Raw genomic sequence first — 13,755 nt, 5'->3', positions numbered from 1 at the left:
CCAGTTTTGTCCAGCAGCCTGTGATCTCATCTCGGCTTCTGATATTGGAGTTTTCAAACTGGAACCCCTTCCCAGACAATAAGTGACTTTCCAAGATCACAAGATATTTAACATAAATTTAAATTCAATATTTTCATGTCTAAATAATTTCAACGAAAGTGGTCCAAGTAAAATGTATTTGACTATGTTTACTGAGTCCACAAAAATAAGCATATTTAGTATAGACTTTATTAAATAAGCACTTTATATAAAAGTATCGTGTTGATCAGCAAATTATCTGTTCAATTATTTAACTTCATTCATATAATTTGTGGAGGAGGGGGTTAAGAGGTCAGCAAGACATACCAAAAAGTAGAATTGATTCCATGGGGAGTTGAAAGTTTTATTATGGACTATTTTGTAATTATCATTATTGTTACGTTTTCTTTTCTCCTAACCTGGGACAGATTTCTAACTTTTTCTGTTTTTGTTTTATTTGTTTGTTTGAGACAGAGTCTTACTCTATGGCCCAGGCTGGAGTGCAGTGGCATGATCTTGGCTCACTGCAACCTCTGCTTCCCAGGTTCAAGCAATTCTTGTGTCTCAGCCTCCCAAGTAGCTGGGATTATAGATGCGCACCACCACGCCCAGCTAATTTTTGTATTTTTTGTACAGACGAGGTTTCACCATGTTGGACAGGTTGGCCTTGAACTCTTGACCTCAACTGATCGGCCTACTTTGGCCTCCCAAAGTGCTGGGATTACACTCAGGCCTGTAGGCCTGAGCCACCATGCCCGGCCTAACTAACGTTTAATAATCAACATCTTCAACATCTAATCATACAGAATAAACTAATGATTTCTCTGAGCTTATTTATCATGTAATGTCAACTTTCTTGAACAAAGCAAAAAAAAAAATTAAGTGAGGAAGAGGCCTCTGAAAGCAAAATGATGTATGTTATTAAGCCAAGTTTTCACAAAGACTCAGTGGCACCACCATCTAACAGGTCCCCCAAGCTAGAAACCTCTTAAGTTATCAGGTCCCCAAGCTGGAAACATGGTATCCTCACTTTTCCTTATAATTCTCCATGCTGCACTCAGTCAGTCATTAAATCCAATGATTCTATCTACAAAAGATCTATCCAATTTGTCCTTCCAATCATTTCGACTACCACCATTGGATGTTAGGCCAGAGGCTAAAAAATGTAGCTAGTGGGCCAAATCCCACTCACAGAATGTTTTTTCTGAACTGCATGGTGTTTTATTTTACTCTGAATATTTGCCAGTATTAAAAACTGCGAGATTTCACACACAAAAATCCAGATTTCCAGCTTTTCTTGAAAATCAGAGTATCTGGGAAACTAGGCTGAAGGTAAGCAGTACCTTTATCCTTTAGACAGCGCATACAATCTCTAGTTGGCTACAGTTCTCACTTTTACCCACATTTCACTCATTTCATTTGAGTTAGTAAACCCTGATTTAGACTTTCGCCATTTCCTCATTTTCAGAACTAACGCAACAGCTTCTTGACTGGACCCCCTGCCTCTGGTCTTTACCCCTTTAATCTTCATTTGACAGCATTGATAGACTTTATAAATCAAACTTTTTCATTTTACTCCCTGCTTAAAATTCAATAGTGCCCCATGATCTACAAGATAGAGTTGAACTCCCTATTATTTGACCCATCTGTACTTCTTCAACTTCAGCCTATGTTCAATCAAACTCAATTGCTTATTGTGCTCCAAAAGTGCCATATTCTCTCCCACTTCACTACTTTAAAAGTGCTCTTCTCAACCTAGAATGCCTATCCTTTCTTTGCCTGGCTAACTCCTACTCTTCCTTCAAAATCAGCTCAAATATGATCTTCTCTGGGACACTCTCCCAGGCTCCTTCTCCCCACCCTCTCTACCTAACACTCCCAATCAATCTACTAGGCAGCTACTCCTGCATATCAGCAGCACTCTGCGACTCTTATAGCACTATATTAAAATTATTACTTTTTTATCTGTGTCCTCCAACTAGAGTGAGCTCCTTGAAGACAACCACTATTAAATTTCAGCTTAAAATATAAATAAGAAGATAAAAGGGCTTCCTCAATTATTTCTATCATAGCAGTAGATGAGGAAAGGAACATTTGTAAAAGGCCTCTTATATGCCAAGTACTACAGCTAGTCCTTTTGCAATATCTCATTTAATAGTAAAATTTACAAGTGAAAATAGAATTTGGAATTTCAGTTACAGCTTGGTTAAATTTTGATATATATTAGTTGCTTTTGTACTCCAACATTATACCATTTTTAGGTTACAACTCTCAATTGAATACAAACAAGTTGCTTTTCATTTTCAGTTTTTTTTTTTTTTTTTTAGAGATAAGGTCTAGCTATGTTGCCCAGACTGGTCTCAAACCCTTGGGCTCACTCTTCCCTTTTATTCTCCTTGTTACATTCAGTAAAAGGATCCTCCTGCCTCAGCCTCCTAAGTAGTGGGAACTCCAGGCACATGCCACCACACCCAGCTGTAGTTCCTATTATTCCTAAGTTAACTTATTTAGTACATAACTTTCCCTAATTTGAAAAATGGGGAGGGTGGAGTAAAAAGCAAACACCGCTCAAGATCAACATCAACATTAGGGAAATGTTTTTAAAAATCAATATCCATTTAACAAAACATTCATGTAAAGAGAAATCTTACAACTAAGATGTCATGGAAAGAGAAACATTATATAAACATTGAACAGAGAGGATTCATTCAAACATATTTTGTAGCCACTCTTGTATTTAGCAAAATACGTAAAATTATTGCAAAAGGTTTAAAAGGCAAACTTACCGTCTCTGTAAGAATTACAATTGGTGAAAATGCAGAATTCATGAAATCATAAACATCAATTTGGAATAAGTATTTCAGAATCTGAAACTCAGAAGCATCTTCTGTTGATTTATAAATAAAAATATGTTAGCATGATATTATATAACTTCTGATTCTAATTTCTTCCTTAATTGATGCGTTAGAGAATAAATAACCTGTTTCTTACCTTTTTGAGAAATATAACTTTGAGAAGACAAAGAGTTATCAGTTGAAACCATCTGACTATTTAGCAGGGTATTTTCCACACATCTGTCTGTCTCCACCAGAGCAGGCCCTTCAGTGTCTACTGATGGTTTTGAATTTTCATCACTATCTTTAGAAGATGAGAGTTCAAAATATACTTCTTCGTGAATTGTCGTAGGTAACTCTATGTTAGAGACCATATCTACAAATAAATAAAAAGAAATGTGTTTTTCCAAAATACTTGCTTTGTTGAGGGCTCCCCTTTTGCTTTCTAGGCAGGTCACTTTTCTGAACTTTTGTAGGTCATTATGATACTTCGTTAAAGAAAGGATACACTAAAACATAAATTGTATCCTGTATTAGTTCCTATTGCTAGTAAGATAAATTACCAAAACTTGGTGGTTTAAACAATGCGAATGTATCCTCTTAGAGTTCTGGAAGTCAGAGATTCTAAAACCAAGGTGTTGAAGTTGTCAAGGCTGCATTCCTTCGGGAGGCTCTAGGGCAGAATCCATTTCCTTGCTTTTTCTACTTTCTGGAGGTCTCCTGCATTCCTTAACTCATGGCCCCATCTTGCATTTTCAAAGCCAGCAGTGTAGCGTCTTCTAATCTCTGTCTCTCTTACTCTGATACCCCTGCCTTCCTCTTATAAGGAGCCTTGTAATTATATTAGACACACAAGAATAATCTCTCCATTTCAAGATCCCTAATCACATCTGCAAGGTCCTTTCCACCATGTAAAGTAACATATTCTCAGGGTCTGGGGGTTAAGATATAGTCATCTTTTAGGGGGCTTTTATTCAGCCTACTACATAGCCTTTTCTTTATTCCTCAGCCAAGGAAGAATTACAAAAGCTTTATATAATTCTATTCTCTACATGCCTTTTTGTCCTAAAAATTACTTTTAAAAAACCCTAAAACTAACATAATTGTCAACAATTCTGGTGTACTATATATGTATATATATAGTACATATGACTAAGAATAAGGCAACACATAGATTCCCTTCAGATTTCATTCCTGCTATGTATGCATTTGTTAAACAGAAGGTGTAATATCTAAAAAAAACTATCAGTGTGGTCCTGAAAAACAATAATAAAGAGTAGTAAGTGAATTGTTCAATGTCTAATTTTGCTCTTTGAACTTATGAGTCTTAACACAGCACTTTGACACTTTCATTTATTTATCATTGCTTAAAAGATGAAAGTCCCAATTGAGCAAACACATATCAGTAATTTAATAATAGCACCTGTGGATAATACCTAACAAGAGCATACAAATCAGGAGTCTGAATTCAAAGGGATTGTTGTACATACAGGACTCAAGTAGTGATCCACAATAATGTTTAATACTATAAGAAAAAAAGGATTATTCAATAATTACACTCAAATTTATATGTAGCTATATTGATTATTTTAAAATACTGTTTTAAACTGCATTTGAAATAAATATATAAGAAAAATGAATATTCCCTATACCATTTTCATATTTAATTATATTTTTAGATATTATTTACACAATTAAACCTAAGCTTTAAGATTTATATTAAATACAGATATGCTTTTCTTTATCATTGCTTATTAGCAGAATTTTAAGTCAAATAAAATAATTTTTAATATTTAACTGTACTGGGGAAACTCATTATTTAAGTATGCACAATTGGAATCCTTTTGTAAAATCATTATTCACATTGTAATATAAATGACTGTTCCCTAATTTACCCATTTTGTAAATTCCTAAATCAGTATGTTAGTTTTCTATAAATGTGGTTATCTCAAGTCTGAGCCTTTCACAAACATAGATTCAAGATCAGCGATTCATCTTGCTTATGCACTATAATTACATCAAGTTTTCATTTGTTATTCCCTGAAAGAGTTGTTGGAATCTGAAAAGATTGGCTGTTTAACTCTTTCTCTAATATCCAGAAAATAGGGCCTGTGGCTTTATAGAAATCTCTCTTTTAGGATGCTTTTTTAAAAACAAATTTTTGCATGTTCTCATGTTGCTTTTCATTCAATTTTTATTTAATACTGTAGTGTTTTGGAATAACCCACTCTGTTAATAAATGACGTCTTTTTTTCTGAAATTTAAAAGAATTTCTGAATATTTTCATAAAAGTTCCTCAAAACTAGTTAAAATTGCAGGAACATCCTATTCTCATTTAACTATTTACAAATTTTAGAAATTCTTCCAGTATCTCTATATGAAATGATAAATTTTAAATATATATATACATATATTTTTTTTTTTTGAGACTGAGTCTCACTCTATTGCCCAGGCTGGAGTGCAGTGGTGCAATTTCAGCTCGCTGCAACCTCCGCCTCCCGGGTTCGAGTGATTCTCATGCCTCAGCCTCCCGAGTAGCTGGGATTACAGGGGCAAACCACCACACCCGGCTAATTTTTGTATTTTTAGTAGAGACAGGGTTTCATCATGTTGGCTAGGCTGGTCTCGAACTCCCGACCTCAAGTAATCTGCCTGCCTCGGCCTGTCAACGTGCTGGGATTACAGGCATGAGCCACCACACCGCGCCAATATTTTCTTCAGAGAAAAAGTGTCACTGTGTTGCCCAGGCCAGCCTCAAAACTCCTAGGCTCAAGTGATCTCCCACCTCAGCCTCCCAAGTAGCTGGGACTATAGGATCACACCAACAGTCCCAGCTAAATAAAATCTAAGAAAGTGATTTTTTTGTGAAATCCTTTTGTATTCCTTGAGTTTCTATGATTGTGCTCTAAAATATTTTTATATATCAATCTTTGGAATCATCTGGATTTCTGGATCTAATATTGTTTGGTTGTAGTCTGTCTTCCTTCTAATTACTGTGATCTGCCTTTTCATAAATATTCCTTTAGGATCTAACAAGTTCAGAACAAGAGAATTTGCCTTTTAATTCGCCTTTAACAACCTAAAAAGGTCTCTAAGCTTTTTAGTCATAAAAAGCATCACACCTACACCTTTCTCATTTGGAAAAGGGTTAGAATCTAAATATTTATATGTTGGTTGAGGATGTTGAGTAGAGAGCTCATATTTTAGGGAATGTTAAGGTATTACGTATAGTTCTGGAAATTCAAAAAAATCACCTGGTTCTAATGGAAATGTGTTTCCTTCTGAGTTTGTTGCCCTCTTCCTGTGAAAGCTTTTCTGTCATTCTAGGGTTTGTTTTTGTATTATTGGTCAATATTTGCTGCGTTTATATTCTGTCCATCATAGAGTCATAAGGATGGAGATGTCAGAAAGTCATAAAGTTTTCTACTTAAAATACCATCCACATGTTTTTAATCATAGGAGTTGCTAGATACCTGGACATCTAGATCTGAAAGTATTATCTTATATTCTGTTGCCCACTGTTGAACTCTCAGAATTGAGGGACTTGAAGGAGAAAGTTGAAAACTTTTTCCCTTTTTTTTTTGCTTGAGTTTTCTTATTACCTTGAAACTTAAAGAAAACCCTTGTTATCAGCTGGGCACAGTAGCTCATGCCTGTATTCCCAGCACTTTGAGAGGCTGAAGTGGGGGGATCCCTTGAGCCTAGGAGTTGGGACCAGCCTGGACAACATAAGGAGACCCCATCTCCACAACATATAAAAATAAATTAGCTGGGTGTAGTGGTGCACACTTGTAGTCCCAGCTACTCAGGAGTCCAAGGTTGAGGGATAGATTGACCCTGGAGATAGAGGCTGCGGTGAACTGTGATTGCACCACTGCACTCCAGGATAGGTGACAGAGTGAAACCTTCTCTCAAAACAAAAACAAAAGAAAACTCTTGTTATCATAGTTCTTCTTAGGAAAAACAAAACTACAGACCTAGAATAAGATCTAATTTAATAATCAAAACTATTTAATTGAAGTTTCCCTTAGCTGGCCAGGCACAATGGCTCACACCTGTAATCCTAGCAGTTTGGGCAGCTGAGTGGGGCAGATCGCTTGAGCTCAGGAGTTCGAGACCACCATGGGCAACATAGTGAAACCCCGTCTCTATAAAAAATACAGAAATTAGCGGCTGTGTTGGCACGTGCCCATAGTCCTAGCTACTTGGGAGGCTAAGGTGAGAGAATTGCATGAGCCCAGGAGGTCGAGGCTGTGGTGACCTGAGATCATGCCACTGCACTCCAGCTTAGACGATAAAGTGAGACCCTGTCTGAAAAAAAAAAAAAGTTTCCCTTAGCTTAGGTTTCTCAGAAAATCATTCACATATAGTTGTGCTGGGAAGGTGTTATTGGGCCAAAAAGCGAATGTGAATGAGAAAATCCACACCTACCAGAATAGGAAATCAATAGACATTATCTAAAATAGGATAATCAAAGCAGGACAGTATAAAGATTCTATTTAGAAAACTCTTAAATACTAAAAAGATACTGCTTTAAAAACAAAAAAAGAAAATTACTGTCTCTGGGAAATCAGTAGGAGTGGAGGTAGATGGAGACAACAGAAATTGCTTTTGTCAAAAAAAAATATGCCTTAGCACTATTTCAAATTTTAAACTATTTACAAACAATATTTTGATAAAAATTAAAATTTATTGTAAAATACTTTAAGATTTTCTTGGAACATCTTTAGATCTCCAATCATTGTTTTTCTGTTGAGATTTTATTTTATAATATTAAGATCTAAATTCCAGAGTAAACCGGAAATTGATGAGAAAGCTAAGTATTTTGAAAAACGTGGATTCCTGGACTTTTTCATCTGATTTGCACTTATAAAAATAAATTATGTCTAAAAATAAAATAAATGCTAATATAAATATTTTCATACCAACCTGACAGACTGTATGAACTTTTGAACATCATAACTTTTGTATTATCTGTGGGGTAATTATCAACGGGAAATTCTTCAGTTTCTTCATTTTCAATTACATTATTTTGATCCAGTATCTGTTTGGGAAATGGCAATTCTGTTTTCTTTGGAATGTTCTGGAAGTTCCAAGGGTTGTCAAAATTATACAAGAACTTTTTCAAATATGGTATAGTATCAGATTCGTCTGTTTTTTCTAAGACTGGTTTCTTGTCTATTTGATCTTCTGTTTCTATAATTTTTATCATTTCTATTTCTTGTTCTTTTTCAGGGTCTAATTCACCTGTTAGAGGAAGTTCATGCTCATCTGCCCCACCATCTTCTTCATTTTTCCTGTCATCTGACATAATTTTCTCTTCCTTGGCATATGCAAAGCCTAGTATAGCAAAACCAAAATCAAACCAACTTGGCTTGAGACTCAAGCTATCATTAGTGAGTGTGTCTTTTTTTTCTGTTGATATTTCTGTACATGGAACTGTGGCTTCTTTATCAGATGATATGGAATTGGGAAAATCTTGTAGTGGTAGATTGCTTTCTTCAGCTATTAATTCAAGCTCTGTATCCTCATCTCCAAAACCTAAATAACTTGTAAATCCAACACCAAACCAACCAGCGGGTTTAGGTTTGGGAATGTGCTCTGACTCAGATGCTAGTTCAGACTGTGTCTTTGGCACTGAATCAATTTCTGATTCAGATTCTTGCTGATGTTCTGTTTGAGGCTCACCATTGTTTAATTCCTCTAGGTCATTCTCATCTTCCACTGCTATTTTTCTACTCCGAAATGAGCTTTCTTGTACAGGTTCAACAACTGATTCAAAAGCTTTCTCTTCAGCTTGTTCTCCTCCCAATCCAAACCATTCTTTGACTCCAGACACAGCTGAAGATGGTGGGACATGCACTTCTGGAATAGGATCCTGTTCCATACTTTCAACAACTACTTCTTCCCCGTCTTTTGATTCACTGGTACTTCCGATATCTTCAGGAGCCTCTAATGCTGGAACTTGGTCTTCAAACAAAGTACTTTCATAAGTTGCATAAAATCCAGGTTCTATCTGAAAATCACTTTCATATATACTAGATTTTTCATCTTTATCTTCTTCATAAGGGTACATATTTTCACCATAATCACCGTTTAATTCACTATCTTCATTGTCAAATGTGTAACTTACTCCAAGAAGACAAAGAAAGTCAGATTCCTAAAAGGAAAAAATATGTATATGATTAACATGAATGTACTAGAGCTCCTTGTTTCTCCCTGTGTCATTTAAAATGGATGATTATGATATTCCCAAGACACATGACTAGCTCAACAGCAGAGCAAAAACTCAAACACTTGTATCACAACTGACTTCAAGGCTAATTATGTAAACATAAATGAAAAACCGTTTACATTATGGTTTTTTGTTTCTTTGTTTGTTTTTAGAGACAGGGTCTTGCTCTGCTGCCCAGGCTGGAGCATAGCTCACAGCTTGCTTGAACTCTAGGATTCAAACAATCCTCCCTCCTCAGCCTCCCAAGTAGCTGTTACTATACCCAGCTAGTTTTTAAAAATTGTGAAGATAGAGTCTATGTTGCCCAGGCTGAGCTTGAACTTCTGGCTTCAAGCATTCATCCCGCCTCAGCCTCCCAAAGCGCTGGGATTACAGATGTGAGCCACCACACCAGGCCCATTATGATTTCTTTGTTATTAAATAGTTGAAATTTTGGGGCCGGGTATGGTGGCTCACGACTGTAATTCCAGCACTTTCGGAGGCCGAGGCAGGCAGATCACCTGAGGTCAGCAGTTGGAGACCAGCCTGGCCAACATGGCGAAACCCCATCTCTACTAAAAAATACAAAAATTAGCCAGGCATGGTGGTGGGCGCCTGTAGTCCCAGCTACTTGGGAGGCTGAGGCAGGAGAATTGCTTGAACCCAGGAGGCAGAGGTTGCAGTGAGCCAAGATCGCACCAATGCATTTCAGCTTGGGTGACAGAGTGAGACTCTGTCTCAAAAAAAAAAAAATAAATAAATAAAAATTTTTTAAAATAGTTGAAATTTTTGAGAAGCAGAGGCAATCAATGCTTTCAGTGTATTCTGCAAACAAAATCTGATGAAAAGGCATGCATATCCACAAAATCTTGTACCTCCTAAGAACACACTGACTGAACACATGTGTGTTTGCAGTGATTTGAGGTAGGGTTCTATGGTTTGACTGTGTCCCCAAAAACCGTATATTGGAAACTTAATCCCAAATGCAATATTGTTGACAGGTGAGGCCTGGTGAGAGATGATCAGTCCATAAGGGCAGAATGGGTGGGATTAATGCCATTACTGCGTGAGCGGGCTTGTTATCACAGGAGTGGGTTCCCTTATAAAAGGACCACCAGTTTGGCGCTTGTCTTGCACTCTCTCTCTCCCTTTCTCCCCATCTTGCCTTCCAGTATGAGATGTTGCATCAAGAAGATTTCTCAGCCTTCAGAACTGTGAGAAATAAATTTATTTTCTTTATAAGTTATCCAGTCGCTGGTATTCTGTTATAGCAGCACAACATTGACTAACAGGGGAATTTCACAGCATACAGTTATAGCTCAGACAGACCAGAGACTCTAAAGCAAGCTTGTCCAACCTGCAGCCTACAGGCTGCGTGCAGCCCAGGATGGCTTTGAATGTGGCCCAACAAAAATTCATAAACTTTTAAAAAATACTGTGGGATTTTTTTTTGCAATATTTCTTTTTAGCTCATCAGCTTTACTAGTGTTAGTGTATTTTATGTGTGGCACAAGATAATTCTTCTTCTTCTAGGGTGGCCCAGGGAAAACGAAAGATTGGACACCTCTGCTCTAAAGCATGAAAACCTTGCTAAAAGTTGCACCAAAAGGCTGGACACAGTGGCTTATGCCTGTAATCCCAGCACTTTGGGAGGCCAAGGCAGGAGGAGCACTTGAGCCCAGGAGGTCAAGGCTGCAGTGAGCCATGATCGCACCACTTCATTCCAGTCTGAGCAACAGGGCAAGATCCTGTCTTTAAAAAAAAAAAAAAAAAAGTTAGCTAGGTGCGGTGGCCCATGCCTATAATCCCCGTGCTTGGGAAGGCTGAAGTGGGCAGACTGCTTGAGCCCAGGAGTTTATACCCAGCCTAGGCAACACGGAGAACCCCTGTCTCTACAAAAAAATACAAAAATTAGCCAGGCATAGTGGCATGCGCTGTGGTCCCAGCTACTCTGGAGGCTGATGTGGGAAGATCACTTGAGCCTGGGAGGTTGAGGCTCCAGTGGGCTATAATTGTGCCACTGCACTCCAGCCTGGGTGACAGAGTGAGACACTGTTTTTAAAAAAAAAAAAAAAAAAAGTTGCACTAAAACAATTTGACGTCATTTATTGAGATATTGCATACAGCCAAAGGAAGTGAGGATCTACTTGCTCATCTCACAGAACCACCAAATCACTAAGAAAAAACGATGAAGACTTTTTTTTTCATCCGAATGTTAGAAATAGTGATGTGTGCTGCCTTTGGATATTACCATTATGAAATGAGAATAAAGTTTAGGTTTTTTAAAGAATAAGCTTTAGAATTGCAATTTTACAATATATACTTGGCACTGCAGTCTAGTACATGATTAAGAACAGACTCTGGAGTCAAACTCTTTGGGTTCAATGCCCAACCCTGCCATCTACTACCTCTGTGACCTTGGGTGAATTTTATGATCTTTCTATGCCTCAGTCTCCCTCATCTGTAAGATGAGGATGTTGGGGCTCAGAAATACTCCTGAAATGAAGGCATCAGAAGCAAAATTCTTTTCTGACCTTCTCCTATTCTCCACCTCTCAGTCTCATTTTCCCCTGAGGCTAGTCATAGAAAGTAGAATCCCTCTTTCCCAAGGCAGGTCATAGAAACCAGAACCCCTTTTCTCCAAAGCCAGCCACATAATCTAAAATTATTACTCTAATTTTTCCTCCTCTTTTCTATGCAAAGCTATTCATAAATTATCTGACCTACCTTGTTTGATTGTAGGGCATAAACCCCCATTCCAGGGAAGGCCCTCCCCTATAGCCAGAAAGATGCAATGCATGCTCAGCAAAGCCAAGGAGAATCTAGACAGACAGGCTTTTCTGGGTTCCTCCACTCAGTCTACCGCATTAGATCATACCCTTTTTGTTCAGTCATATCTCTACAGGGCTATCCATACTTTATTGAAGCTAAGCATAAAAATGGACAGTTTCCTCTGTACCTTTGGGTCTTCATTCTTTTTCTTGTTTGTTTTTTGAGATGGAGACTTGCTCTGTCGTCCAGTCTGGAGTGCAGTGGCACGATCTCCACTCACTGCAACCTCTGCCTCCCAGGTTCAAGCAATTCTCCTGTCTCAGCCTCCCAAGTAGCTGGGAAAACAGGCGCACACCACCACACCTGGCTAATTTTTGTATTCTTAGTAAAGACGTGGTTTCACCATGTTGGTCAGGTTGGTCTCAAACTCCTGACCTCAGGTGATCCACCTGCCTTGGCCTCCCAAACTGCTGGGATTACAGGCATGAGCCACCACCCCCAGCCTGGTTCTTCATTCTGAAGTTTCCTGTGCCACGTAAAATTGTGATCAAATAAATTTGTATGCCTTTTCACTTATTAATCTTCCTTTTGCAAGTTGACTTTTCATCTGACTTTCAGAGGGAAATTTCCTCCTTGAATCCTCCAAGGAAATTGACAGTACCTATTTTACCGAGGTGTTGTGAGGATTAAATGAGTCAAGTGTTTAGAATAGTAACTGTCTCTAGTAAATACTCCCATATCCCAGCCCAAAGTTACAGTACCCCAGATACAATAAGAAATGTGGGGATAAAAGGCCCAAATCATCTTGCCTCTCTCTCTATTAAAGACAACTCCAAAGGGCCATTCCAGCTCCAGGGCTCCTTAGGAAATCAACTGAGACCTTCACTGCAACTACATCACAATTTGACTTATCTGTCTGCCTGGTCCTGATGCTTCTTTTTTCTTTTTCTTCTTCTTTTTTTTTTTGAGACAAAGTTTCACTCTGTCGCCCAGGCTGGAATGCAGTGGAGTGAGCAATCTTGGCTCACTGTAACCTCTGCCTTCCGGGTTCAAGCAATTCTCCTGCCTCAGCCTCCCAAGTAGCTGGGATTACAGGCATGCACCACCACACCCAGCTAATTTTTGTATTTTTAGTAGAGACGGGGTTTCACCATGTTGGCCAGGCTGGTCTTGAATTCCTGACGTCAAGTGATCCGCCCATCTCAGCCTCCCAAAGTGCTGGGATTACAGGTGTGAGCCACGGTGCCCAGCCAAGTCTCGCTTTTTCTTTTGTTCTTCACAGATGCTATTCCGAAGAGTACTACCCAGCAAACTTCGTGGATGCAAAGATTCGTCTCAATATCTGTTTCCCAGGGAACTTAACATAAGAATTCGGGGCATCTGTGTGCTACTTTGTGCCTGGCACTGTGCTAGGTGCTGGGATTCTGCAGTAAACAACAGAGAAAACTAATTGTAAATTGCAATAAATGAGGACAGGTGCGGTGGCTCACACCTGTAATTCCAGCACTTTGGGAGGCCGAGGCGAGTGGATCACTTGAGGTCAGTAGTTTGAGACCAGCCTGATCAACATGGTGAAATCCCATCTCTACTAAAAATACAAAAATTAGCCAGGCTTGGTGGCGGGTGCCTGTAATCCCAGCTACTTGGAAGGCTGAGGCAGGAGAATCACCTGAACCCGGGAGGCGGAGGTTGCAGTGAGCACAGATTGCGCCATTACACTCCTGCCTGGGCAATAAGAGGCGAAACGCCATCTCAAAAAAAAAAAAATATGCAATAAGTGCTATGAAGGAAATAAACAGAAAGCTGTGATTAAGAAGCAATAATTCCTTTAGAATCACCTTGAAAGGCCTCTCCAAGGCACTGGTTTTTATTTTTAATTTTCAAACTCAGCATACTTTCATTTCAGTTTTATTGAGG

The 13,755-nt window shown here is 38.4% G+C and overlaps 1 protein-coding gene across 4 annotated transcripts in view; it reads right to left on the bottom strand.

Moving 5' to 3' along the window:
• MIA2 (MIA SH3 domain ER export factor 2) overlaps nt 1-13,755 on the bottom strand; it is a 122,470-nt gene that overhangs the window by 93,730 nt on the left and 14,985 nt on the right. For all 4 annotated transcript variants that reach the window (XM_058429482.1, XM_032179586.2, XM_058429481.1 and 1 more), the window contains 3 exons: nt 7,782-9,012; nt 3,010-3,228; nt 2,805-2,905 (listed from right to left, as the gene is read on the bottom strand). In XM_058429482.1, the coding sequence (XP_058285465.1) occupies nt 2,805-2,905; nt 3,010-3,228; nt 7,782-9,012 (1,551 nt within the window). The remainder of the gene's footprint in view (nt 1-2,804; nt 2,906-3,009; nt 3,229-7,781; nt 9,013-13,755) is intronic.

The sequence above is a fragment of the Hylobates moloch genome, unplaced genomic scaffold (genome assembly GCF_009828535.3).
Source record: "Hylobates moloch isolate HMO894 unplaced genomic scaffold, HMol_V3 SCAFFOLD_16, whole genome shotgun sequence".
Lineage (NCBI taxonomy): Eukaryota > Metazoa > Chordata > Mammalia > Primates > Hylobatidae > Hylobates > Hylobates moloch.
Note: the sequence above shows the minus strand (reverse complement) of the source record. Positions and strands in the feature narration are given on the sequence as shown.